The following is a 25744-nucleotide window of genomic DNA, read 5'->3' as shown; positions in this document are numbered from 1 at the left end:
CACACCCCCAAACCAAGACACGACGCGCCGCCACTGCGGAGACCCGGAGATTAAGGTCGTATACGGTAACGCAGCAGCCGAGCCGCCGTTTCCGCGTCGCCGAACAAGTTAGCGGGAATGTTCGACACGAAAGGATTAACGGAAGCGAAAGGAGGCATCGTCGAGGCCCCTCTTGAAACAGTACGCGGACAAAGAAAAAAAAAACAAAAAGAAAAACGGTGAGACGAGAGAACGCGTTACGGGATACCGCGATGCGCGCGACGTCGCGGTAACCGTATGGTATCAGGCAGTGCCGTTCGCAAAGGGCTCGCTGCTGTTATGGGTGTAGATGATTAGGTTAGATAAGGCGTCGGGCATAAGTAGCGACTTGCGCTTAACAGCGAGCTGGAACGGAAGGTTAAGTTTAGCTGCGCTTCGGCATTACGCTTTCGCAATAGCCAAGCACGCGCTCTTAAACCGCGTGATGAGGCTGAGTGTATCACGTGGTTTAAGAGTGGGTGCTTCGCTATTGCGAAAGAGAGAGAAAGGGAGACGGGTGGAGGTGCCACACACTGAAGTTCTCGCACTAACAAAACGCTCCGACTAATCGCGACTCGGGCAAAGTTAAAAGATACTAACAAGAAAGCTATCTGAACTGTATTAGTAAGTCGCCGTTCTACTAGGCTAAAGAAAACGTCGCTCTTACCGTGAGAAGAAGCTCCGCAATTAGCCAGAATAAGAATTCGAGAAATACAAAATACGAGATGACGCCATCTCCATGTTCCCGAACGAGCCTTGCCATGACGTCACAGATTTTGACGGCCTCTGCTCGGGCTCAGTGAATTTTTTTCTCTCTATCTTATCGATGGTGATAAGACTACTTTTGCATTCCAAAACAGGCTTATAGCGCGATATTTTTTTAAGAAGCAGCAACTTTGGCCTTCAGTTTCTGATCTAATAACCCATCCACTACCGCGATATTAACGAATATATGACTCTGAAGTAATACTTCATCGGTCTAAACTGATCTATGGTTTGTCTTTAACGCGCTTAACCTGTTATCCTCACGTAAACAATAGCTTCATTACACTCTAAAAGAACCAAATGTGCTAGCAAGTGTCAGGAACGTTTCGTGTGTCAAAACGGCACAAATACGAGGGAATACATTGAGACGCCGTGATTACAGACTGGCGCATAGCTGCGTCATAGGCGGATACAAAAGTCCAAGTGAAATGAGGTATTCACTTCTTCCACCGGTAACGATAAACTTTTTTTCGCTAGACTATTGGTATTAACATTTTCAGTGAATATTCTACTAGTCTAAAGTGATTTAAAATTGGTACAGCTGTCCATTTAAGCACATGTATTAGTGACTAAGGTGTCATTATTAATACTCGTCAACACGCACATAAAGACGTACGTATACAGGTTTATAAAAGTTAACTTCTCACCAACCACCACGATACTCGAGTAAGTGGGCACCATTATACGTACGAGGTTCGTAGCTACGAAGCTTCGCGTTACGTAAGTAACCTCCGAGGAGGGAACGGGAAAGCACATACCACCGCCGAATAGCAAATTCCGCGACGCTTTCTTACGTTATATCTTCTTCGTTTCAGAACCATATTAATCAAGTCAAAGCGCAACCGTAGTGCGCGTTCTATTCTGCGAAATTATTCCTGCTTCTACAGTGTGGGCTAAAATACGATACACGATGAAAGTTCACTTCATACACTTTTTCACACGTCGTAATCGCGCAGAAAAAAAATGCCCCATTCATCCTAGTAACCACAACATTATGACAATCTACACTTCAATATATCGACGCCTTAATCAGCCAAGTTACGTGCTCTCTCGTACTAATAGCCGCAAGATAGTTGACATCCCATTTTGTCACGCAAATCCGCACCACTTGCTCACCTACATCGGCCCTATTCTCAATTCTCGCGCATTTAAACCTGCAATTGAGAGGAACTGCATGCACTATCCTTCTGAATGAATGTACTGCTTTTACTACTACTTCCTGTGACGTCTCTGGACATTGAAGGCATCGAGTAAACCAACCGATTTACATATGCTTGATGTTTCATTCACCTGCCAAGGCGGATCGGCAGGGGACAGAGTAGCGTTCGCCACCTTGCTATGCAGCATGCCACGCGTGCGTGTCACAAAAAGAAACATTCCGTGACTTTCCGTAGAATTTACATTGAAGACTGCGAAACACAATAGAAAATCAATCGGAAATCAACGACAATTCTTACGTGGGATGGTCAATCGCGTCAACGAATCATCAACACGCACGCCCGAGGCTGCGCTCGTGGGCAGGCTCGTTATCAGATTCGACGGGGCGCTTGTTAGCTCGTCGTCACGTGGCTAATACGCACGTTACGAGAATCCGGCTCATACCGCCGCTTAAGCCGCCTCGAGCCGATTCGGGAGATTAACAGTCGCCATGTGTTGCGAAATCGAGACATGGGGAGGTTTGAAAAAACGGCGTAGATAGATCTGAAAGTCAACGAAGTCAATAGGGGCGGTTCTCTAATGACCTCACGCCTCGGGTCACATAAGAGTCAGCGGCAACGTTTAAAGAGAAAGAAAAAAAAAAGAACGGCGCGAACAGGACGTCAGAGTACGCCGTTCTGGCACAACGCGCTCACTGTCCTTGGATCCAGCTTTATGGTCAACCACAGAGCTTGCACGTTACGTAAGTACCGTACACCGAAGATTAAAAGAGAAAAAAAAAGTATCTTCCACTGGCCACTCATGCGGAAGTCAAGACTTATATTCAATCGTATCTCACCAGAAAATCGGTCAAAAAAAAAAAAGTAGAGTCGATCAATGGAAACACAACAGAATTTCTATAACCGCTTCTGTAGGGGTAAGCTACGACCGCCGCGAAACGCACGCGTACGCCATCATCATTACAAAGCAGACTCGTGTACTGGTATACATGCTAGAGGCGTGTCGCGCAAGAAAGGGTTGGACTGCGCGCGCGACTGCTTTAACACACTCTGGTGTGCCTCCGCTAGGGCACCTCACACAATACAGCGTGCGCTGTATACGAAGTCACAAAAGCGAGGTTTCTTGTTATAGTGCGCGCTCAAGCGTGCACCGCCCACCACTAATAGGGCCAAAAATAAAACCAGCGGTCGCCCCCGAGGAATGCAGTTCGAATCAAGGTTCAACGGGGCGCGACTCAGATACCACTGCCTATGCGAGAGTAGGGAACCATTCCTGACTACGTTCCCTACATGTGTAGTTACTGAAACGCTGTTGCGTTTCTATTGACTTGGTGTGCGTGTGCGTGTGTGTGTGTGTGTCCTTAATTACATAATTAGTCAAGCTTAATTAACCAACTTCTGAAGCAATGAAGTTACGCAAAAAGCACATATAATAGGATTATTATTATTATTATTATTATTATTATTATTATTATTATTATTATTATTATGAGGAGGAGGAGGAGGAGGAGGCATTGAGCTTCCCGCAAAGTCACTAGAGGGAAACCTGCGCTAGTGGCTAAGGGACCTCCAAGCACGGCGGTTCCGCCAATTTTAGTACGAAATTCTACGTCTGTGGGAAGGCGACCAGTGGTCACTCAGACGCAAGGCGACGGGCCAGCCGGCGAGAGAGCGCTTTCCTGCAAAGTTCCAATACTCGGCGTAGGCGAAAAGGTATAGACGGCGATGCGGACAGCCGCCATTTTAAAGTTTCTTTCCAATTCTGACGAAGACGTCAGAATACGTCAAAGTCAGCTTCGCGAAGCAGCATCTAAGTGAAAAAAAAAAACGATGCAGGATACTTTTCCTGTCCGGACAAGATGGCAGCTGAGCGTTCGCCCGCAAACTCGACGTGAAGGTCGCCTGCGCACAGAAAGCCTACCCACGCTTTTCTATGCTTAATGCAAGTCACGTCGCGTTTTTTTTGCTCTCTTTCTTTTTCTGTAAGTTCGCAGACGACAAAGAGTTCAAATACAGATATAGGGCTCGCTTTCTTTTTTTTCTTTCAAGTTCTTGTCACCGCGAGACGGCGCCAAGTCGCAGAGGCGTCTTCCACGCGTCTTTCCAGACGGTTCGAGACGCGTTCCGCATTATTTGGGCTCGAAGCAGTCTCGGCTGTCTCCGTAGCTGTCTGCGCAGACTCTCCGACGCTGGCCAGAACTGGAACACACCCGTAGACACGCCATACACTCGCTCATCGCCATGCGCCTCGCGTGTAACGGACGATTCGTCTCGCGATGTCTGCGACGCCCCGCGACCGGTCCACGCGAGTCGACGCTGGACCGTTGCAGCTCACTTCGCTGTATCGCGACACATTCGTCGGCACTATGCGGCTCGGTAGACAGTGACCTTGCTTGACACGTCTTCTACAGTACTTCTATACTGCGTCTCACCCTGGGTAGTACATGTTTCTTACACCGAACCGCGCTGTCAATGCGTTTGTACCTGATGGTATACGGTAGAGCTATTGCAATTTTTTTTTCAGCTATCGCTATCGATGTGGTGGTCACCAAGGTATGCGCTCCAATAGCTATTGGCGTCATTTACGCGCTACAGTACGTCTCACCCCGGGTAGTACATATATCTTACACCAAACCGCGCTGTCACTGCGTTTGTACCTGAAGGTATACGGTAGAGCTATCGCAATTTCTTTCTTTTTTTTCGTACAGCTATCGCTGTCGATGTGCTGCACACCAAGGCATGCGCTCCAAGAGCTATTGCCGTGAATTATGCGTAGCAATATTTTTGGGGCCGAAAGGCAAACCTAAGTTTAAAAAAAAACACACACACACATTTTACGCCTAAGCTAATCATCTCAAGCGATGAGCACACAGAGACTCATCGGTAACGTATCGTGAGGAAGAGCCTGCGTAGGGTTCGACGTAATTCGTCATTTACATATTCCGGGGATGCACGGAGGCTCGACGTCTAGAAACGCGACCACCGCGCGGCCAGAGTGAGTAAAGTCTGAATCGGAGCCAGCGTCAAACACGGCTGAGAGAGATTTAAAAAAAAAAAAGTAAAAGAACATCAGCGGCGACTTGGCGGCAAGTGCGAGAGAAATGCGTTAGCATTACGTCCCACCTCTCTGACAACCCGGATACACGGTTTGAAGCCCATTCACTTCATTGCAAAGTGTTGTTCAGGAGCTGACTCGACAAACGTCCTGCTTCTTCGAGGAGCGAAGTGTAAATAATGAGGCCGCTACGGAGTAGACCACTGTCAGCTACTATATATATATATATATATATATATATAGGAGGTTTATTACACGACGGACCGATGACGGGTAGAGTGCTTCACAGAGCAGTCTCTAAGCTCGAGCATTTGCGGGCAATCCTGCTGCCTACGAACACGCGTTCTTCTTCATTACAATATATCACAGGCTTTCGGCACTTCACATACAAACCACATTTTTTTTCGACTTTGACACTCCTAATGCTAACGCATTAAAAAAAAAAATCCCCTACAGGCAAGCGAGGGACACACAACAGGATCCGGCACGACTTGCAATGCGCGCAGCGCGATACGCAACGTCTACCAGTGATAAGCGCGTACGACCCCGCCCGCATCGCCCCCCCCACACACACACCCGGTGCTATACGGAACCTTCCTGCACCGTCGCGTCCGCGACGGCGACCACGCGATCCGAGATTCATGCCGTGTTTCGCATCGGAGATCGAGGGGCGGCGGCGGGCATCTGAACTTTGCGAACGACTGTGACGATAATACAGATGTGCAGGTTTCGCGGCTTCTGGCTAGAGGGCTTCTCGTGCGAGTGAATCGCCTCAGCCACGGTGGCTCGAGGCGCTATACGCGGCGTATACGGCTGACGGGCACTATACTAGGTCGCGCGTTCAGCATAGTCGGTACGCGCGTACGTATGTAAGCTACAGAAATATCATAACAAAAACATAAATCATTAAATAAAAACATGCGTACCTGCCAACCTGCAAATTTAAAATTTGCAATGAAAACGGGCGCTAGTGCATATGAAAACATAAAAAAAATGGATGAAAGAGGGGGGGGAGGCAAATAAGTCGACCCTTGTTGCAAGACGTGGCATGCGACACGAAATACTGTCGTTATATTCAATATTCGTTATAAGAATGTATTCGTTATAATCTATTTATTTATTTATTTATTTATTTATTTATTTATTAGGTGCAGTTTACAGAATTTTGATATCGCTTTTCTTTGCCGAGTTAGTGCGCCGTAAACTTCACTAGATTCACCAGAGTCACTTGATTCTTCCTTTCCTTTGAATGCAACAAATCGCATCAAATTCGGTGCAGTGGTTGCAAAGAAAACAAAACGGATTACTCCTTTCCCACGTTTCGCACGTGATAGGAGAGCCCCCCCCCCCCCCCCTTGAGCTAAGCTTCCTCTTAAAAAGGCAACGCTGCAGAAGCTACATAAATAGCACAGTAATACAAAATAGTCTTACACCACGTTAACTTCCGTTTTCTTGATCACCGACGCTTAATAACTTCCTGTACGACAACCCGAGGACGTAAAAAGTCAACTCAAATCGCGTATCATTCGCGCAGCTCCGCGCGTCCGGAGCGGTATCTGTGCACAGTACAAGCGGTGCGTCGGAGTCGCCTGCCGCAGAAAGGCGCCACTCCTCAGATCTGCCACGCTTTCAACGTCACAAAACGTCACACATCTTGCGACGTAAAGGAACGATACGACCTCGCGTCGAAGTACATGACGCCATTACCCATACATATATTTCTTTCATACGTGACCCACTACTATATTTCTCTGCTCGCAAATGCGAACAGCGAGGCAGGTCTCTCTCTCTCTCTCTCTCTCTCTCTCTCTCTCTCTATCTATCTATCTATCTATCTATCTATCTATCTATCTATCTATCTATCTATCTATCTATCTATCTATCTATCTATCTATCTATCTATCTATCTATCTATCTATCTATCTATCTATCTATCTATCTATCTATCTATCTATCTATCTATCTATCTATCTATCTATCTATCTATCTATCTATCTATCTATCTATCTATCTATCTATCTATCTATCTATCTATCTATCTATCTATCTATCTATCTATCTATCTATCTATCTATCTATCTATCTATCTATCTATCTATCTATCTATCTATCTATCTATCTATCTATCTATCTATCTATCTATCTATCTATCTATCTATCTATCTATCTATCTATCTATCTATCTATCTATCTATCTATCTATCTATCTATCTATCTATCTATCTATCTATCTATCTATCTATCTATCTATCTATCTATCTATCTATCTATCTATCTATCTATCTATCTATCTATCTATCTATCTATCTATCTATCTATCTATCTATCTATCTATCTATCTATCTATCTATCTATCTATCTATCTATCTATCTATCTATCTATCTATCTATCTATCTATCTATCTATCTATCTATCTATCTATCTATCTATCTATCTATCTATCTATCTATCTATCTATCTATCTATCTTACTTCGTGCAGCGTCGCCTGCTACGCACGAAACGGAGTTTTAACGTTCTCTTACAAGACGTCTACAGGACGTGTGCCGACACCTCGTGGTCGATGGAGCCGCATCGACAAAAATCCATTGGAAACAAGTGGCAGGTCTGAAAAGAGAGCTGGTGGCTTGGGAAAAGCGAGAGCCGCAAGAAACCGCGCGGCCCGCGCAGTATTCAGGCCGGTGCCTTGAACCCAGCTAGCTGCTGTGTCATTACTTTCTCTCTCTCTCTCTGCGTAGCGCTCCAGACAGAAGTGCAGACGTTCGTACAAATGAAGAGGGCCAAGAACAGCTAATTAAAACAAAACTGGCTCATGTTGCAAGATATATATATATATATATATATATATATATATATATATATATATATATATATACCGGGTGTCCCAGCTAACTTGAACCAAGGGTTTAAAAATGAAATATTGGAGTCAGGAGAGTGAAACTAACTGCATATTGGTGATAGGCATTTGGCGCACCACGGGAAATTTTTTGTATCGCAATTACTTAACTAGTAATTAAGATAATTTTTTTAAATTTTTTAATATTGACTTTAGACACTAAATGTGATTCGCAAAGTTGGAGAGCACTTTCAGAAACCCGCATTCCATTATTCGCCATAAAGAAAACCTTACGTGTACCTCTTTTTCCGAGCTCGAAAGAAAGCCCGCGAAATACAAAAAAAATCACGTGACGAGCACATTTGCGCGTCGCGATCGTGCTGCTCTCAACCGTGCTTTCAGTGAACGAAATCAGCTCCGGCCTTTATTCGACGGCCCCGTTGCAGCGGCAGGCCGATATCTTGGCGGGGGTTTTTCGTCCGCGTCAGCTAGTTGGCACCCGGCGACGACGACTTAGTCCCAATCTGATAAGATACTGAGATGGCGAGTCTGCTTTGTCACTCAGAAGCAAAAGAGAAATACAGGGAATAATGTTTCGCCGCGAGGTGTTGGCGGCTGTGTGTTGCAGTTTCCTAATGAGGATTTTGAAAGCTGGAAGCAGCGGTGAAGCACAGTTTGTCGTGTGCTCTTCTTATGCCACTCTCATGCGAGACTGAATCTTTGGTGTAGTGATTACTAGCACTGCAGACATGCCGTTTACAAATGAAGAGAAAGCAGACATGGTTCTGGCTCTAGGTGCATGTCATGGGAACAGAAGGCGCGCTGCAGACCTTATGCAACAATGGCACCCAGGCAGGCGGCCAAGTTCAGTAACGATCCTGCGTGCCTTCGAGACGCTGCGACGGATGGGCAGTTTTACGTCCACACGACACAGAGCACCTGTTTTTGACGAGGACTTCGAGACGCATATTTTATCGCTGTTCGCTCTGGAACCCCAAGCAAGCGTGCGCAGCGTGAGCGAGGATACCGGAGTCTCCAGGTCATCAGTTTGGCGAATACTGCGCAAACACCGCCTGCATCCGTACCACGTACAGCTTCATCAAAATCTGTTGCCACGGGACTTCCAAAACAGGACCGATTTTGCTAATTGGATTCTGATAAAGATGCAGGACGACCCGGATTTTTTGAACAAAGTGATATGGAGTGACGAAGCTAGTTTTTCGCGCAATTCACAGGTGAACCTGCACAATGCTCATTACTGGAGCGATTCAAATCCCTACTGGGTTTTACAGACGCAGCACCAGTACCAGTGGTCATTTAGTGTTTGGTGTGGACTTTTCGACGGTAGTTTGATCGGGCCTGTGTTTTTCGACCAGACGCTGACAGCAGATCGCTACACCAATGATATCCTCAGAGGACCCGTTGACGACTTCCTTTCGGATCTACCGCTCGCCAGGGCCACAAATGTGTGGTTTCAACACGATGGCGCCCCCGCGCACAGCAGCGCCAAGGCTCGGACCTGGCTCGACGCAGCGTTCCCGCAGAAATGGATAGGACGACTAGGTCCCGTGAACTGGCCAGCCAGGTCTCCTGATATGACACCTCTGGACTACTTTTTGTGGGGTCATATCAAGGACAAGGTGTACAGCACACCAACTTCCACACCGCAAGACCTTAAAGACAAAATAACGGAAGTCTGTTTAAACATGCCTGAGGCTGTCATACGAAATGCAACGGCTGATTTGGTTACAAGATGCCATAGCTGTATCGTCGCACAAGGTGACCTATTCGAGCACTTTTTATAATTGGTAAGAAACCGAAATGAAATGGAGTCAGGACAACCGCATGCCACGGCTGTCATCGCCGCACAGCCAAGCCATAAACCGCCACTTTTATTTTCTTTGCAACTGGCAAATAAAACTCCTCTCATTTGAAAACTTCGAGCTTGGCAGTCTTTATCGCGACTGCAAAGCGCAGCGCACTCGCTGCAATTTACACCGTCACGCGCGAACTGGCTGACACGGCCGAAGAAACCACCACCAAGATATCGGCCTGCCTCTGAAACGGGGCCGCCGAATGAATACCGGAGCTGATTTCGTTCACTGAAAGCACGGTTGAGAGCAGCACGATCGCGGCGCGCGAATGCGCTCGTCACGTGGTTTTTTTTGTATTTCGCGGGCTTTCTTTCGAGCTCGAAAAAAGAGGTACACGTAAGGTTTTCTTTATGGCGAATAATGGAATGGGGGTTTCTGAAAGTGCTCTCCAACTTTGCGAATCACACTTAGTGTCTAAAGTCAATATTAAAAATTTTAAAAAAATTATTTTAATTACTAGTTAAGTAATTGCAATACAAAAAATTTCCTGTGGTGCGCCAAATGCCTGTCACCAATATGCAGGTAGTTTCACTCTCCTGACCCCAATATTTCATTTTTAAACCCTTGGTTCAAGTTAGCTGGGACACCCGGTATATATATATATATATATATATATATAGCGCGCACATTGGCCACAAAGGGATACTAACTGCGACGAACACCCAATTACCCGCGCCAAGTGTGCATACAGGGACTCGCGAGAACCGCACGCGGCCCGCCGCCACACTTCTCACCGTGCGAGGAAGGCCGAGCGCGCTCAGCGTGCGCGGTTGCTTTGGGCCCTTTCTAAAACAGCAGCCTCGCGCGCGCACCCTTTTTCTCAGTGCCGCTAACAGCCCTCTCACGCTACATAGCGCGAGAACGTGCCGGCGTGTACAAAACTGCTTGGAAGCGGAGTGGCACGGGTGACCATGTCCCCCACTCCGCCTCCCCCCCCCCCCCCCCCCCATCCACTGCCAGCCATTCACACGTGCCAGGCGAATGCGGTAGCCAGCAGCAGCAGTAGTGGATGCCAAAACGAGATCGTCCCACATATATATAATATGTACTACACAACTTGTGAGAAACCTAACTGACGAGGAGACAAAGAGGTGAACGAGGCGGTGCGCGAGCAGCGTCCGCGGCGAGTTATTAACGGGATTATGAGCCGACCTAAATGAAAACGCAACAGTCGCCCGAACGAAACAACTATAACGAGAACAGGACAACAGAGCGAATCCCGCAGTGCCTTTCTTTTCTTTAAGAGAACCAGTTGCTGCAGCGAGGTGTCGCAGTCGACGTACACACACCGACGCGACGCGTTTCTGGAGCGAGCCGCGGCGAGCTGCGAGGTATGCGCGGGACCGTTTAATTTTTTTGCTCGCGGCCGAAGTGCTTCCGTATCGTGGCCTCCGGGTGGTCGGAGCGTCAGAGTTTCCTCCGGTGAATTTTTTGTAGGAAGCTACGACAGCTTCGACAACCATTTATTCCTCGTATTCTATAGACTCGTTTTCTCTCTCTCTCTCTCTCTCTCTCTCTCTCTCTCTCTCTCTCTCTCTCGTTCACTCCCCGTTCCCCTCCCCACGTGTAGGGTAGCAAACTGGACTCAGTCTGGTTAACATCCCTGCCTTTCCTTTTTCCCTTCTCCCTCTCTTATTCCTCGTATCACAGAACGTTCCTCCGCTCCCCACCTTCTTCCGACGCATTTTGTTGTTGCAAATAGGATGTTTGCTTCTCACTCGTTCGCGCGCGACACCTCCGTATAGTTTTCCCCCCCTTCGTTGCCACAGGAAGTTTTGCTAGCGAGCGGAAGGAAACGCGACGCTAAATAAACGGCGCGCCTCCCGTCAGCGTTATTTTCACGTCGCGCGCGCGCGCGTTCGTGTGTGCGTGTGTGTATGTGTGTGTTCCTCTATCATCTCCTCACCCCTCACCCCTTTCATCCACTATCATATAACCAAGCTGCAGTAGCCTGCAAGCCTTTTTGCTCGACTAACCTATCCAGTTATCTAGTTAACTTTCCCTCGTTAGTGGGCGCGTATTTTTTCGGACCAACTGGTTGGCGGATAGGGTGACACACATTTGTGTTCCGTTTAAGAACACGCAAGTCGTGTATGCTATGTATAGGCTATGGGGGAGGCGAATAATCTGGCAGTGAGCGTTCGAGATGCCATTTATTGCCCGAGGCTGCTAGCGGTCTGGCGTAAACGCAGCGCCGACATTCTAGCCTAGCTAGACCGAGAAGAACCAAAATTTTGGACTGCCAAAATCACGATCCGATCACAAGGCCCGCCGTAGTCGGGGACTCCGGTTTCATATTGAGTATACCTGGGGGTTCTTTAACGCGCACCCGAACCGAAGTACAAGAGCGTTTCTGGATATCTCCCTCATCAGAATGTAGCCGACACATTGAATCCACGACCTCGAACTCAGCAGCGCAACTCCATAGCAAATATATATATATATATATATATATACGCATTTGTGTGCAATCTCGCAAACATTTCATATACAGTATAGCACCACTGGCACGTCTTTTCAGGGGACCGTGGCTAAAATAACGTAATATCCGGGAAAACGTGACTTCCGATAACGCTTGCGACACTATACTGATGATACAAAAAGCTACTCTCACACAAAAACCTTATACACTTCTCTACATGTTACAACCTGCCGCACAGTTCATGTGCACACCCGCGCGTTACTCTGACCAAGAGCGTCTCCGCTTTTAACGGAATACCCCTCATTTATCAAAGTCCATTGCCTGTCCCCCTCCCCTCCTCGCCATCTCCCCTCCCCAAACCACACTGTCAACCAATCACACTACGTCCGGATTTTAAAATATCGGTTCCTAAGTCGACACTTTCGCAACTGCTTTGATCGAGTAGTTGCGCTTAACGACTCCGTCCACGATTTGGATTTCTCGGCGCAAGTACACCACGCGCCTTCTCTGTCTTGCGGAACTCGCATCCAGGGGCGCCGATTCGCTTCCTGAACGAACGCAGACTACATATTATCTCGGAGACACGCGTGTACACGTGGTGGTCACGAAACCTGGACGTTGAAGACGCCCGAAAAGCCGTGTCCGAGGAACGAGGCCAGAGACGATTGATGATGGGGCAAGCTGAGCCGATCTGCCGCGAAACCCAAGCTTTGTGGCACGTCGCCAAGTCTGCGAGAAACCCAAGTGGTTCTTTTTTTTTTTTTTTGTTCTTGCCCCTACGGTTTTTTGTAAATGTCGCCACGTACAAGAAAGCGGGCACAGCGCACGCTTCGCGTAACCTTAAAACGAGAAGCGGTCGACTACGTGGCTGCGTGTCCCTTTACTATCTGACCGAACCAGTTACTTGAGGACGTGCAGACGGATTCGCGCACTCTGGAGTGCGCAAGATTGAGCTCGAAAGCACCTTGCTATTAGCAAGCGTGTGAAGAGTTAAAAAAAAAGAGAGAGGAGAAGTTCACGCTAGGCGACTAACGCCTTAATTTTCAGTCTCTGTACACGTGATCCGACTTCCACGAGTGCGGGAAATAATGACACCGTAACACGCTTGAAACAAATGAAATTAAAGCGTGAGGTTTAACGTTATCAAGCTGCGCAATGGGTTATACGATGAACACCGTAGTACGTATATACACGGCTCGAAAATAACTTTGACCGCCTCGGGTTCTTAAAACGTGCACCCAATGCGAAATACATGAACGCGTTTTTATTTTTATTTTTTATTCTGCCTTTAACGGGAATGGGATCGCCGCGGCTGCGTATCGAACCCACGGCCTCGCGCGCCCAGCAGCACAGCGCCATTGCCACAGAACCACCGGGGTCGGCCAAAACGCAGCGGCGACCTCTGGAGCCACGTATATCAACTTCGCGCAACTTTAAAGGAAGCTTCCTAACATGCTATCTTACAGTTGGGTGATATCTATCCCTCTCCGCTGCCGAAAGTCCAACTTTAGATGTATGCGATGAAATTTCATAATTTTAGACAATTTTCGTTGCTGAACCTTTCAGATACAGCGAGGACTTCTTTTTTTTTTAGATCAGATCAGAGCATATTTGCGTTAAACTTAGCGCCTGCTGACATATTTTTCACCCTCAACGCGCACTGGACAGCCATGTGACACGGTTGCTGCACTGACGATGAAAAAGAGAGAGAGAACGACAGCATTTCAATCAGGTGTCCGCAAAGCAAAAAGCAAATTATTATGATTTATGGCGTTTAATGGCTCATTGCTACTACGGCCATAGAGCGGCAAAGCAGTGATGATTGGTCCCAAAGCAAGAATTTTCGAGCAGCGGGACATATGAACGCGCGCAGCCTGGAACCACTGTTCCAAGTTCAACCTGGCGCTCATTTAACGCGCCCCGGAATGTGAATAGGACCCAAACGTCCCATTTCTTTACGTTATGAAAGGAAACGCGTGTCAAGAAAGCTACGGACACTGAGCGAAATGTGTCACGGGGTACAGCACACGACGCGCAATGACTCTCATACCAAAACCGGTCCTGAATGGCTGATAATCGAGCAACGTATGTTACAAGGGCCGAACGAACTATTCCAACCCGGAGTAATTCGATCCACAAAAGCTCCTGCGGGGTCCCAATTTTGCTTCGAAGCGCCTTGGCACGTTCTTCTCTGTGGAATCACTATAATACCCCGTTAATTTTGTGCTTATACTCTTTCACAAATCTGCCGACTTCCTACTGGAACTATAAAACATCATCGATGATATTTCAACACGGAGGATCTCGCGTTCTATCTCACCTCCGCTCCACAAGACCATGCGACAAAGCCAGTTCGCCGAGCACGGCAATCGCAGAATGCGATCACAACAGTTTAGAGACTCGTAAACAGAAGCGATAAAGGCATGCGAATACATACATACAGCTTATCGCGTCTTGGTCGAGTAGCCACCAACCGAGACTCCCTGTGAGCGCGGCGGCTCAGGGAGCCGCGACACGTGGACAGGGGTAAACGAGACGGGAGGTACTAGCTCCTCCGGAGGCCGATCGCGCGCACCGAACAAACCACCAACAACCACCACGGCGCCGCTTCCAACGCACCTCTGTCGAAGAGGACATCGCCGAGACGCTGGGGCGGCCAGGCACCCTGGATCAGCTGCATCGCACTGCCGAAACAAGCCTCACGACGACGTTGACGACGACGACCACGACGACGATGAACACGGCGCGGTCAGCAGCAGCCGCAGCGACCGAGGCTAATAAGACGCGACAGGGGCAGGCAGCAACAGCGTTCGACGACACAACCGGGCTCCCAGGAACGCGGCGGCATCGTGGTCGACGGGTCGCAGTCCTCGTCGCTTGTTTTTCTTTTCTACTCTCCTCCGTCAAGAACTTCGAACGAACAAAACACCACACTCCTCCGGGGTCCACACACAAGGAGCCCCCCAAAGGACGACGCCGATGTGGGCCACAGGTAGGCAAGGAAGGCTACGGTCTCCTATATGAAGCTTGTTCGGGTACGCAAAAAAAGCATCCACGCGATCTCGCCACGCAGCATCCACAACCACCAACGAGAAAACAATGCCACCGCGGTCGTCGGAGAACTCTACACGACGGCGACTACGACGAGAGGTAGAGACCGCCGTCTCGCGAGAACGTGTCGACTCGGCCCCGCCGAAGAAGAAAGTTGTTGCCCACACCGGGAAGGAGGGGGGAGGAGTAGCCTGCGAGCGGCGCCAGAGAGTGGGGGAGAAAGTACACCGAGGCGCGAGCCAGCCGCGGCACGTATAGTAGTAGCCGGCCACACCGCGCTCCTTCCTCGAGTATCCAACTTGCTCACCCCCCCCCCCCCCTCTCGAACCAACGCTCGCTTACCCCTCCCTCCCTCACCTACTAGCCCGCCACCCGTTTTCTAGCCGTCTTACCGGCTCTCCCCCCTCCGCCGTCACACGATCGGTTGGCCTACATTTGCGCCGCCGAGCAGCGAGCGCTGAACGCCAAGCGCTCGCTCGCGCTCGCGTCGTCGTGGTGGTGGAGAACAACAACCGCGGTCCCTCGTCCTCTTCCTCCTCGTCCGCCAAAGCCCCGCGTGGACACTCCACTACCGCATCCCCGTTTCCTCCTCGCTCACTGCTCACCGGCATTCTTGCACGGGAGAGTCCTCTCTCTCTCTCAATCTCTCTCTGCTCTTCGGGCTTTTCTTATACGTCTCATCATCATCCTCTTCTTCTTGGTTGTCTACCACTTCCCCGTTTTTTTTTATTTGTTCGTTTTTTTTTCGCTACAGCGCGCCGACGGTGGGAGACCCCGTGGCGGAGAAAGTATAAAGAAGGAGAAAAGTGCGGCAGCAGACCGCCGCCAAAACAGTCCAGGAAACGGCGGCCTCCACGGCGAGCGCCCACATGATGAAGAAGAGAGGGGGGGGGGGGGGGGGGGGCAAGCGGCGGACGGGAAAGCGCGCGCGCGCGCGCCCCACAGGTGCGCGTATCTCGTGCGTGTGTGCGTGTGTGTGCGCGTGTTCGTTGTTCCTCTATTGCAAAAAAAAAATGAAAGAAGGACCCGGCAGCGAAGAAGGAGAAAGAAAGAAAAGACGCTCGGCGTGCGATCAAAACTGGAGCGAAAACGGCCGCGTTGAGACAAGGAAGACACACAGACCCCCCTCCCTCCCCCACTCTAGGCTAAAACAGCCTTTTTCGTGCTCACTCGCTCCCTCCACCCGGAGGTTCTGGCGCCGGCCGGACTCTGCCAGGGCATTTCTCGAGCACTGGAAAACTCGCACGCAACATAGAGACCGGGAAGAGAGTGGGGAGCGGCAAAAATAAAGGGGGAGAAATGAAAAGTCTCTTTCTTTCTTTCTTTCTTTCTTTCTTTCTTTCTTTCTTTCTTGTTTTTTTTTTTTTTACACTGGAAAGAAGGGGACTGAGGACCGCGGAAAACAGCAGAAAGGTGTGTCTCCAAAACAGTTTCCCAAGAAGGAAGAGACTTGAGCACAGAAGGACAAGAGAGCGATGACCTAGAGTCATGACGGACGGACGGACGGAGAGAACGTTAATGCCACACTACTACGCCCTTTAAGGGAGGCGAGCTTTCGTGCGTTGCACAAACTTTCCGGGAAAGGCTTTCAAATGCCAGGAACCAGCGAATCGGTCCCATATCCACTGGACATGCCCCAAGGAGGACACAAAGGAAGATACTGCTCCTGACCAGTGGGAGGCCCATGTTGCTCAGCTCGGACCCTACTGTCCGACAGTATCACGGCACGAGCTGAGGAGACCGCCCGATCCAAGGACTTACGGCCGCTTAACAACGCCCCCTCTCCGGCACTCTAACATACCTCTTTGCCAAATAGAGTTCATACTCACTCTCAGGAAGGCTGATAAACTAGGGTACGGGATACTGCTAGTTTGTTATCCCCGACACTAACTACACAATGCGGAAATGAGACAGGATGAAAGGAAACGAAGCTCGTATTCGTTTCCAGCCGGAAACACCTTCACACTTGGGCTTTCTTTTTTTTTTCAGCGACACTGCTTCAGGAACTCGTCTGAGCAAACGCGCTGGACTCAAGTTCCCTTCTGGCGTCGTTTCACCATAGGTAGACGGACTCGGCCAGATCCTCATGCCCAAGCATTTTTTGGACGTTGCCCTTTCGGCCATCTGTCACCGCAATGCACCGGCACAACTCAATGGGCAGCACTTAAAAAAGAAGTATTATTACTTAAAGCGCGCACTAATAACAAGGACGAAGAAGAGAGGCGAAACACGAGGCTGACTCTTTTTTTAGAAGCATTTAATGGTTAAAATTATCGGAGTTTTTGCTTTAGCGCGCTCGCCTTTCTTGTTTCGCTTTTGGTTGAGGGAATGTTAGGTGCGCGGGGGTACGCATTACCTATTTTAACGCGAAAGCGTTAAGGAGCTCGTGTCGCAGAAAAGCCGGTGTTGTCGGTGGCGTTGGCCGTGAGCGAAAAATCCCGGAAGGCAATTTTTATATGGCTTTTTAGACACAATAAACTTTTACTAGTGAGCCAGCGCTCGTGTTTCGTGTCTCTTCTTCGTCCTTGTTATTACTGCGCGCTGTAAGTAGTATTAATGCAGATTTGCCGACACGCCCAGCTGGCTACCGCAGTACAGTGTAAACAAGAAAGTGATATTTCGAACGCTCGACCGAATTTCGGCAAAAGTTAGCAAGGTCCAGGGGTAGGTATTCCTTTCTAATAGTGTACGTATAGATATACGTTTAGTCGTAACTCCTCTGTTGCGTTATAGCAGTGCTTTGGTCCCGACCAAAACTGCTTTGTCACCGACTTCAACACTTATCCGTAGCCGGCTGTAGCAATTTTCTGCTGCCGACTTCATTTCTTGCCTTTTGTTCACTGAGGCGTCTTACACCCAGTGGCACTTAATTCTAAGGGATTGGCCAAGAGTGTCCACAAGTACCTTGTGTCACGTGCCCAGTTTCACGTACTCAGTGGCCTACTATTACGCTGTCTTGTTTGTGGCCGAGGAGCATGGCGACGAGATTTATTGGCATCCCTTTCGAAACGCGTCGGCGACGAATAGCCACCTACAGACTGCTTGAACTAACGAGGCATTGTATACGTCTATCGCACTCGAGCATTTTTTGCTATCTGTGCTTGATCCAGTTATCTCTCTTCATTCTACATTGTAGACTACATTGTACATTATCTCTCCATCTACACCTCTCTTCATCTACGTTGTACAAATACCTAGGCATGCGACGACCCTGGCTCTATTAATCTCTTCCCCTTCCTCACCTTTTTATTTAGCCGATACTCTAAGCATCTCTTGATTATCTCGACTGATGAGCAGTTAATGTTTCGAGCCGTTTTGAATCCCAGCGATTTTGGAAAGTGGACGTTGCCTGCCGTTCTTGTTGAGTGAATACCATGGCCAGGGTGGTTACCATCGTGATCATGGTATTCCATTGCGATGCATGTGCGGAGTCATCTGCGGACTTACACTTCGGCGGCACTGGTAAGGTGCTGGCTCTGTAGCAGAAGGTCCACTCGTCGTACGTTTTGTAACAGCGCAAAACCAACGCGAACAGAAGGAAGAAATGACACGGCATCACGTGGCGCTGACCCACAACCGATATTTTACTCAGGGAGCTCCCACGTGTATATCCCACAGCAACAAGAAGTCCAAGAACTCCAGATATGCGCAGGCCAAATGGTTCAGGCTTCTTTTTTGGGGGGGACTTCGGTCGTTATATATGGGTGTGAGATTCCTGAATAAAATATCAGTTATGAGTCAGCGCCACAAGTGTTTTTCTTTCTTCCTTTTGCACTGTTGCAAAACGTATACGATGAATCCTAACCAACTCCGACCCGCTTGGTATCTCACTCCAGAAGGTCCATTCGATTGGTCCTGCATTTTGTTGACTACAGTGTCACGCCAGTTCATGCTCGTACAAAACCACAGCATGCGGAACCCTGACAAGCGACGAAAGGGTGGATAGGTGGGCTAGCTTGTAATGTATTATTAGAAAAACTTAGGGCGCTATAAACACGCGGGACGTAGTGAAGCAACACACACCACAGCGCGAGCGGTGTTTGTTCCTTTTCTACGTCCCGCGGTGCTCACAGCGCTTTTAAGTTCTTATAATAACCTAACACGCGAGGCCTGCGCTACGTATGCCATCTCCACCTAACGAGCGCGATAGCTCCCGCGAACTCGCCCTGCAAGAAGCCAGCACTGTGCGAAACGAATGGGGGAGCGCAGATTCCGTCGTGTTCAAATGTTGTTAACATTCGTTGGAATTATCAAAGCATGCTTTAAATAGAAATCAGAAGACCTTCTTTGGAAACGAGACAGCGAAAGGAGGGGGGGGGGGGGGGGAGGCCCCTCCAGTACAGGAAGTGCGGGAGAATCAACGGATCCTGTGTATAGTGCTAGGAAATAGGCAGGGTCACTGACCACGGTCGAGACAAAATCACGTTTCGTTTCGACCAGGTTCAATGAATGATTCTAGACTTCTGCATCAGCGTGCGGCTTAAGTACGAGCTGCCCCAATAGTAGTAACGGCGTCTTCGCGGCGCCGACCCAAGAAACAAGCCCAAAAGCGTCCCAGATTTTTTTTTTCTCTCGCTCGGACAAGGGGGCCGGCGTCGACTGACCGAATGGCCGGCCAGCCAGTGGAGCCGGCTCGCTCGCTCGCTTCGCCGCAAAGCGTCCTTCTTCCTCGAATGTTTGGTCGAAAGGGAGCGCGTTTCGGTCACTGACGACGACGACGAGGAACAACCCGGCCGCCGAACGCGGAGAAAGCGATAGCGCTATCGGAGACTACTAGAACGGGGAAGCCGCCTCGGCGATGGCAGAGAGAAAGAGGGGAGGATTTTGAGAGGCAGTAGGAGCAGGAACTGCGGGCCGTCGGAAAAAGGAACTACACATACACACCAGAAAAAGACAGTTCATTACCACCGCGAGCATACACACATGGCGGACCCAGAGAGAGAGACGCTGGTTTTGCGCGCGGTGGGGAAGGGAGGCAAAACAACGCGGAAGGCGCCGACGAGCTATGAGGGTCGCCGGCCTGTGGAGCACGGACGGTCCGCGAGTAGTAGTAATAGTAACAGTAGCCGAGATGGAGGTGACGGTAGTAGTAGTAGTAACAGTAGTAGTCGTCGAGGAGGTGACGGTAGTATTAGTAATAGTAGTCGTCGAGGTAGTGACGGTAGTATTAGTAATAGTAGTAGTCGAGGTGGCGGTGACGGTGGTAGTAACAGTAGTAGTCATCGATGTGGTGACGGTAGTAGTAGTAGTAGTAGTAGTAGTAGTAGTAGTAGTAGTAGTAGTAGTAGTAGTAGTAGTAGCAGCAGCAGTAGTAGTAGTCGTAGTGCGTCTCTGTGACCACTAAAGTACTGTATAGTGCCCGCCCCGCTTCCTAAATTTTATCGTCCATGTTTGTGCTGCACTGCCCTTACTACGATGAATATGTGTAATTGTAATGCTATGTAAGCAGGCGGTGTCAATAACCGACCAACGCAGCAGCAGTGTTTTAGCATCTCTATAGCGAACTCCGCAGCGTTTTAGCACCTCTTTAGCGAACTCCGCAGCGTTTTAGCACCTCTATAGCGAACTCCGTAGTGCTTTAAGACCTCCATAGCAACCTCTGCGGTGCTTTAGGTTCTCTATAGCGAACTCCGCCGTGTTCTTGGACCTACGTAATGAACTCCGTCGTAGCGAAATCGCGGAAGTCAGTCGAGAAGCCGCCGCGCATCTGGAGGAACAAAAGCGAAACGAATACAGGTTGCCGCCCGATCGCAACGGGGAGCGCTTTCTTTCTTTCCCGCAAAACAGTCAGCAGAGGGGCCCGTGGGCTATTTATAGAGCAGGGAAATAACCAGCGACACGCGCACGCAGCCGCGCGCTCTGAAACAAAAAGAAAATAAAATTTAAAAAATCAAAACAAAGTGACAGCCGGAGCGAACCGGCGCCGAGCACACCTACCTACCCATCCAACTCACCAACTGCATGGAATTCAGCGAAAGCTCTAACGGGTCGCGACACCAGAATAGCGAGAACCAGAAGAACGGGCACTCCTCCGTTGTTCGCTTCTGATCGCTCTCCGCGCGACGTCGTCTGAACGGTTTCACGGCGGTATCAGGTGCGCACATTTGGCGATGCCTTCCTCCACCCTGGAAGACGCAGCCGGCTCTCGATACAAGCGGCGTTTAAGTCGAATGCGAGCGGCACGTCGCATACCGTGCAAACGGCGGGATGTAACGAACTGGGAAGGCGAAACGCATTGACGCGACACGGGAAGGTATAGTTCGATACGGGTCGAGTTGGGTTGACGTTGTCTCTCGCGGTGCGTCGAAACGCTAGCGCGTCGCATTCGGCGAAAGAAGACGGCTGCACACACACACACACACACACACACACACAGAGAGAGAGAGAGAGAGAGAGAGAGAGAGAGAGAGAGAGAGGCTGAATTCGCAAACAGCCGCATACAGCTCCCAGCTCGTTTCAGACGAGGACGGACGAGTCGCGTGTAGACGCTGTCGCATAATTAATCCCATGCGCTAACAAATCCGACGCGCCGTACTGTCGCATTCACGTAGACGTAGTGCGCGTAAACGAAGCTAATATATTGTCCTGTGTGTCCCGTCCCGCTTCGAAGCAAAACTCAATATCTTTTTTTTTTTTTTTTTTTTTTTTTTTGCTGCGCCCAATAGCGCGCGCGCGTTCAGCCAAAGCGCAACGCGTACAAGACTGCAGCCCTATAATTACAGTATTCAGCAGCAACAATTAATTTCGAGTTCGATGCACTGTACAAAATTCTCCATACGGACTGTAAGCTGACGCGTACGATGGCGCCTGCGCAGCCCCTATAGTTCGTCAAATCGATCTAGAGGCCCCTGCTGCCCCTCCCCCTTTCTTAAACTCTTTTCAAGTCGTTGTCGGTCGCATGCGCTCTTCTGGGGCACCCGGTTCTTCGGCCGCTGCCGCTGCATGGCGGTTAATGCCGCCGCCGCTACTGCTACTGACGACGGACACGACACCAGAAAAAAAAAAAAAAAGAACGAAGAAGAGGTAAAAGGGAGAAGAGAGTGAAGCCAAGCGGGAAGAAATCAACGCGGCAGTCATTCCTCCGGGAAGAGAAAAAGAGAAAAGACGACGACGAGAGAGGGGGAGAGTACGTGTGTGTTGCGGAGTGAGGAGAGGAGGAGTTTGTCCTTTCGTGAGCCAGCGAGCGCTTTTTCAAGCGGGTGGACGCCCGTTAATAACTGTTTTCCTTTATTCGCTTCGTGTGTATATTTTGCGTTGCCTATATTTTTTTTCACCCCCTTTATATGCGGCTGGGAAAAGGAAGCGTAAAAGGCCGAACCGAGAAGCTTCGTTGGGGCGTGGCGGCGGTAGCGTGAAATGTGGTCGGGGCGACGGACGCTGGACCGCGGAGGACGCCACGAAGTCATTACACAGCGCGTCATTTCCCCGAGACCACGCGGAAAAGAAAAAAAAAAGCTACTGTTGAGAGACGCTTCTTTCCTCTGTTGCTCGTTCATTTATCCCGTTTTCCTTTCTGTCATAGCCAACGTTCACGTTTCAATGGAGAGTTTTAGATTAGGGGACGCAAGCGGCCTGCACACGCAATAACCAGGGGCGACGGTATACTGCGCATGCGCAGTACCGTCGCCCTATAGTTCTTAATTAAATTATGGGGTTTTACGTGCCAAAACCACTTTCTGGTTATGAGGCACGCCGTAGTGGAGGACTCCGGAAATTTCGACCACCCGCGGTTCTTTAATGTGCACCTAAATCTAAGCACACGGGTGTTTTCGCATTTCCCCCCATCGAAATGCGGCCGCCGTGGCCGGGATTCGATCCCGCGACCTCGTGCTCAGCAGCCCAACACCATAGCCACTGAGCAACCACGGCGGGTGCCCTATAGTTCTCGCAAGCCGCTTGCGTCCCCTAACCTAAAACTATTGGGCGGGAGTGCGTGCGTGTGTGCGCATGCGCTAGTGAGTGAGTGAGTGAGTGAGTGAGTGAGTGAGTGAGTGAGTGAGTGAGTGAGTGAGTGAGTGAGTGAGTGAGTGAGTGAGTGAGTGAGTGAGTGAGTGAGTGAGTGAGTGAGTGAGTGAGTGAGTAATGAAACGCAAATATGTGAGTGTGCGTCAGGTGCGAGTGAGTGTTCTCTGCAGTATGCCCGCTATTTAACGTAGTTCCACTGGGCAAAGTAAAATGGCGCTACAATATATTTGACACTGAACGTTTTTTTTTTCTTTCTTCTTTTTTACACGTCCCCGCTTGAGAAAAGCTAAGAGGACAGGAAATGACTGCGGTGAGGCTCCGCTAAACGCTCGCAATCTCTTCAAAAAAAAAACAAGCAACCATATTCGTCGACCCTATCGAATTTGAACTATTGATATAAAAACGAAATAAAGGAAAAGAACATGGAGAAAGAACTCGCGCATATTCGACCACCCTCTCACAGAATGGACAAGTTACACACGGTAATTTGGCTGGGGTGTGCTTCAATTTGAGCCAGTCGCTGCGATATACTGCAAATTTAACCAGAGCAACAACACATAATAATAATAATAATAATAATAATAATAATAATAATAATAATAATAATAATAATAATAATAATAATGATGATGATGATGATGATGATGATGATGATGATGCCTCATTGTTTCTGGAAAACATAGTGCACTCATCAGGCCTGCCAAAGCCTACAAAGGACCAGCGACGATGTAACACAGGCAGGAACAGCGCTGGTCCTGTGCATACGTGTTCTTGCGTCCTCGTTCATGTGCACCGGTTAAACTTGCAGTACACATATGTATATACACGGCACGTAACAAAAAAGGCACCTACTCGCCGAAGATGAGTCACAAACGTCGGCGGACGTCTGCGAGCCCCTCCCAACCAGCTTCAGCCAAACGCCACTGTTGGGCGAAAGTTCAGTGACCGCCGAGTCGCGTAGCTAGACGCGCCCCCCCGCCCCCCTTGTTTAGACGCGCGAGCAAACAGTTTTTTTTTTTGTTTTTTTACGCACACCGTTATCAGCGGCTGCGAAACACGCTGGAGCAAAGCGATGCGCGAGCAGCGGCTCACGGAACCCCCAACCGATGCCGCGCGCTTACAACTCTCTCTCTCTCTCTCTCTCTCTCTCTCTCTCTCTCGCGTGTGCGTGTGTGTGTGTGTGTGTGTGTGTGTGTGTGTGTGTGTGTGTGTGTGTGTGTGTGTGTGTGTGTGTGCGTGCGTGCGTGCGTGCGTGCGTGCGTGCGTGCGTGCGTTATGAAGCGAACCTGTACAGATATATCGCCGCAGAGTTTCCTAACAATTGATACAGCGAACTCCGGCGTCGCTGTATCATTCAGCGGTGTACATACACCATGGGAAGGATGGTTAGCATACAACGGATTTGTTGTTGTAGCCTGTGGCACGTGTGGCTCCTACCCACGATGGGGGATTGGCCAAGAAATGCGTGGATTTGTCTAAAATTCGTGCTCGTGGCTTCAGACGATCTCCTCGTCGTCTATTTATCACGCTTCATCTCTCCCAACTATCCGGGCGATCACGATTTACGACAACGCGACGTTCCTCGAAAAACGCCAATTTGCAAAAGTCGTTCGAAGAACACAGTTCCCCCAAGCTGGCGGAAACTGTAAGCAGCCCTCGTAGAAACTAGCGCCATTATTCCCGCTGGTCATTTCTTGTATGAAACTTTTTTTTTTCGCGCGGCGGGCGGCAGCAACGTGTGCCAGTGCATGGTCTCCGAGACACGGAGGCGCGCCATGCGCGCCCGATTATCTCGGAGGCTATTGCTGACAGCGCGGTCGGTATCGAGGCGGCATACGCGAATTTTCGCAGAGCGCAGCATGCGCCGTCTGCAGCGGAGAAAACAGAATTGTCATAATTAACTCGGTAACGTGAAACGTATAAAATGTTGCATGCACTAAATCTGACGCCTTAAAACGCGGATTTATCTGCAGGAAAACTTTACGCAAAGTTCACAGGTGCGTTTTTTTTTTTTTTTAATTTGCCGTAATAGACATTTAGTTTAGCGTTCGCCATACCCTTGCGCACGCTATAACACAGCGGGCCGTCAACTGCGCACACGCAGAACGACAAACGAATTTGCGGCTGCACAGCTGACGTACGCGCAACGCGATCGAGTTAGCAACGTTCCGGGTTTCGCCGGCTTGGCGAGGCCATGGTCTCGCGGAAAAATGAAGGTTTGAAGATTCGGGCCAGCGAGCAAACAACGTTGCAGCATCACACAGCCGGCTCGAGAGCGCCTCACGTACACGGACCAGAGGTACACGGACACGGACCAGAGGTTGCGCGATAAAGCCGTTTTCTTTTCTTTTTTTCTCCTCGGCCTGTGAAAGCAAGTTGAAATTGAGTACTTATTTAAGGCAGAAAGCTGGGCTAATTGGTGATCATTCGTATAACGGGACATCACACTAGCGCATAAAAAAGAACACGGACAGGAACATGAAAAAAGACACACCACTAACGTTCGGTGTGTCTTTTTGCATGTCCAAGTCAGTGTCCTTTTTTACGCGCTAGTGCGATGTACCCTTATCCCATTTGAGGACTCCAGTACAAACTTGGCATT

At 49.3% G+C, this 25744-nt stretch overlaps 1 protein-coding gene across 4 annotated transcripts in view; it reads right to left on the bottom strand.

Moving 5' to 3' along the window:
- The window catches only part of LOC126533698 (protein Smaug homolog 1-like), a 124481-nt gene that overhangs the window by 54456 nt on the left and 44281 nt on the right, over positions 1-25744 (bottom strand). Inside the window, exon 1 of one of the 4 annotated variants that reach the window (XM_050180884.3) lies at positions 14746-15492. The exons of 2 other annotated variants lie outside the window; for them this stretch is intronic. In XM_050180884.3, coding sequence (XP_050036841.1) covers positions 14746-14806 — 61 coding nt within the window. In that variant the 5' untranslated portion in view covers positions 14807-15492. Of the gene's footprint in view, positions 1-14745; positions 15493-25744 lie in introns of those variants that run through there. One more of the 4 variants, XM_050180883.3, reaches the window with a different exon arrangement.

This window comes from Dermacentor andersoni, chromosome 7, assembly GCF_023375885.2.
Source record: "Dermacentor andersoni chromosome 7, qqDerAnde1_hic_scaffold, whole genome shotgun sequence".
Lineage (NCBI taxonomy): Eukaryota > Metazoa > Arthropoda > Arachnida > Ixodida > Ixodidae > Dermacentor > Dermacentor andersoni.
Note: the sequence above shows the minus strand (reverse complement) of the source record. Positions and strands in the feature narration are given on the sequence as shown.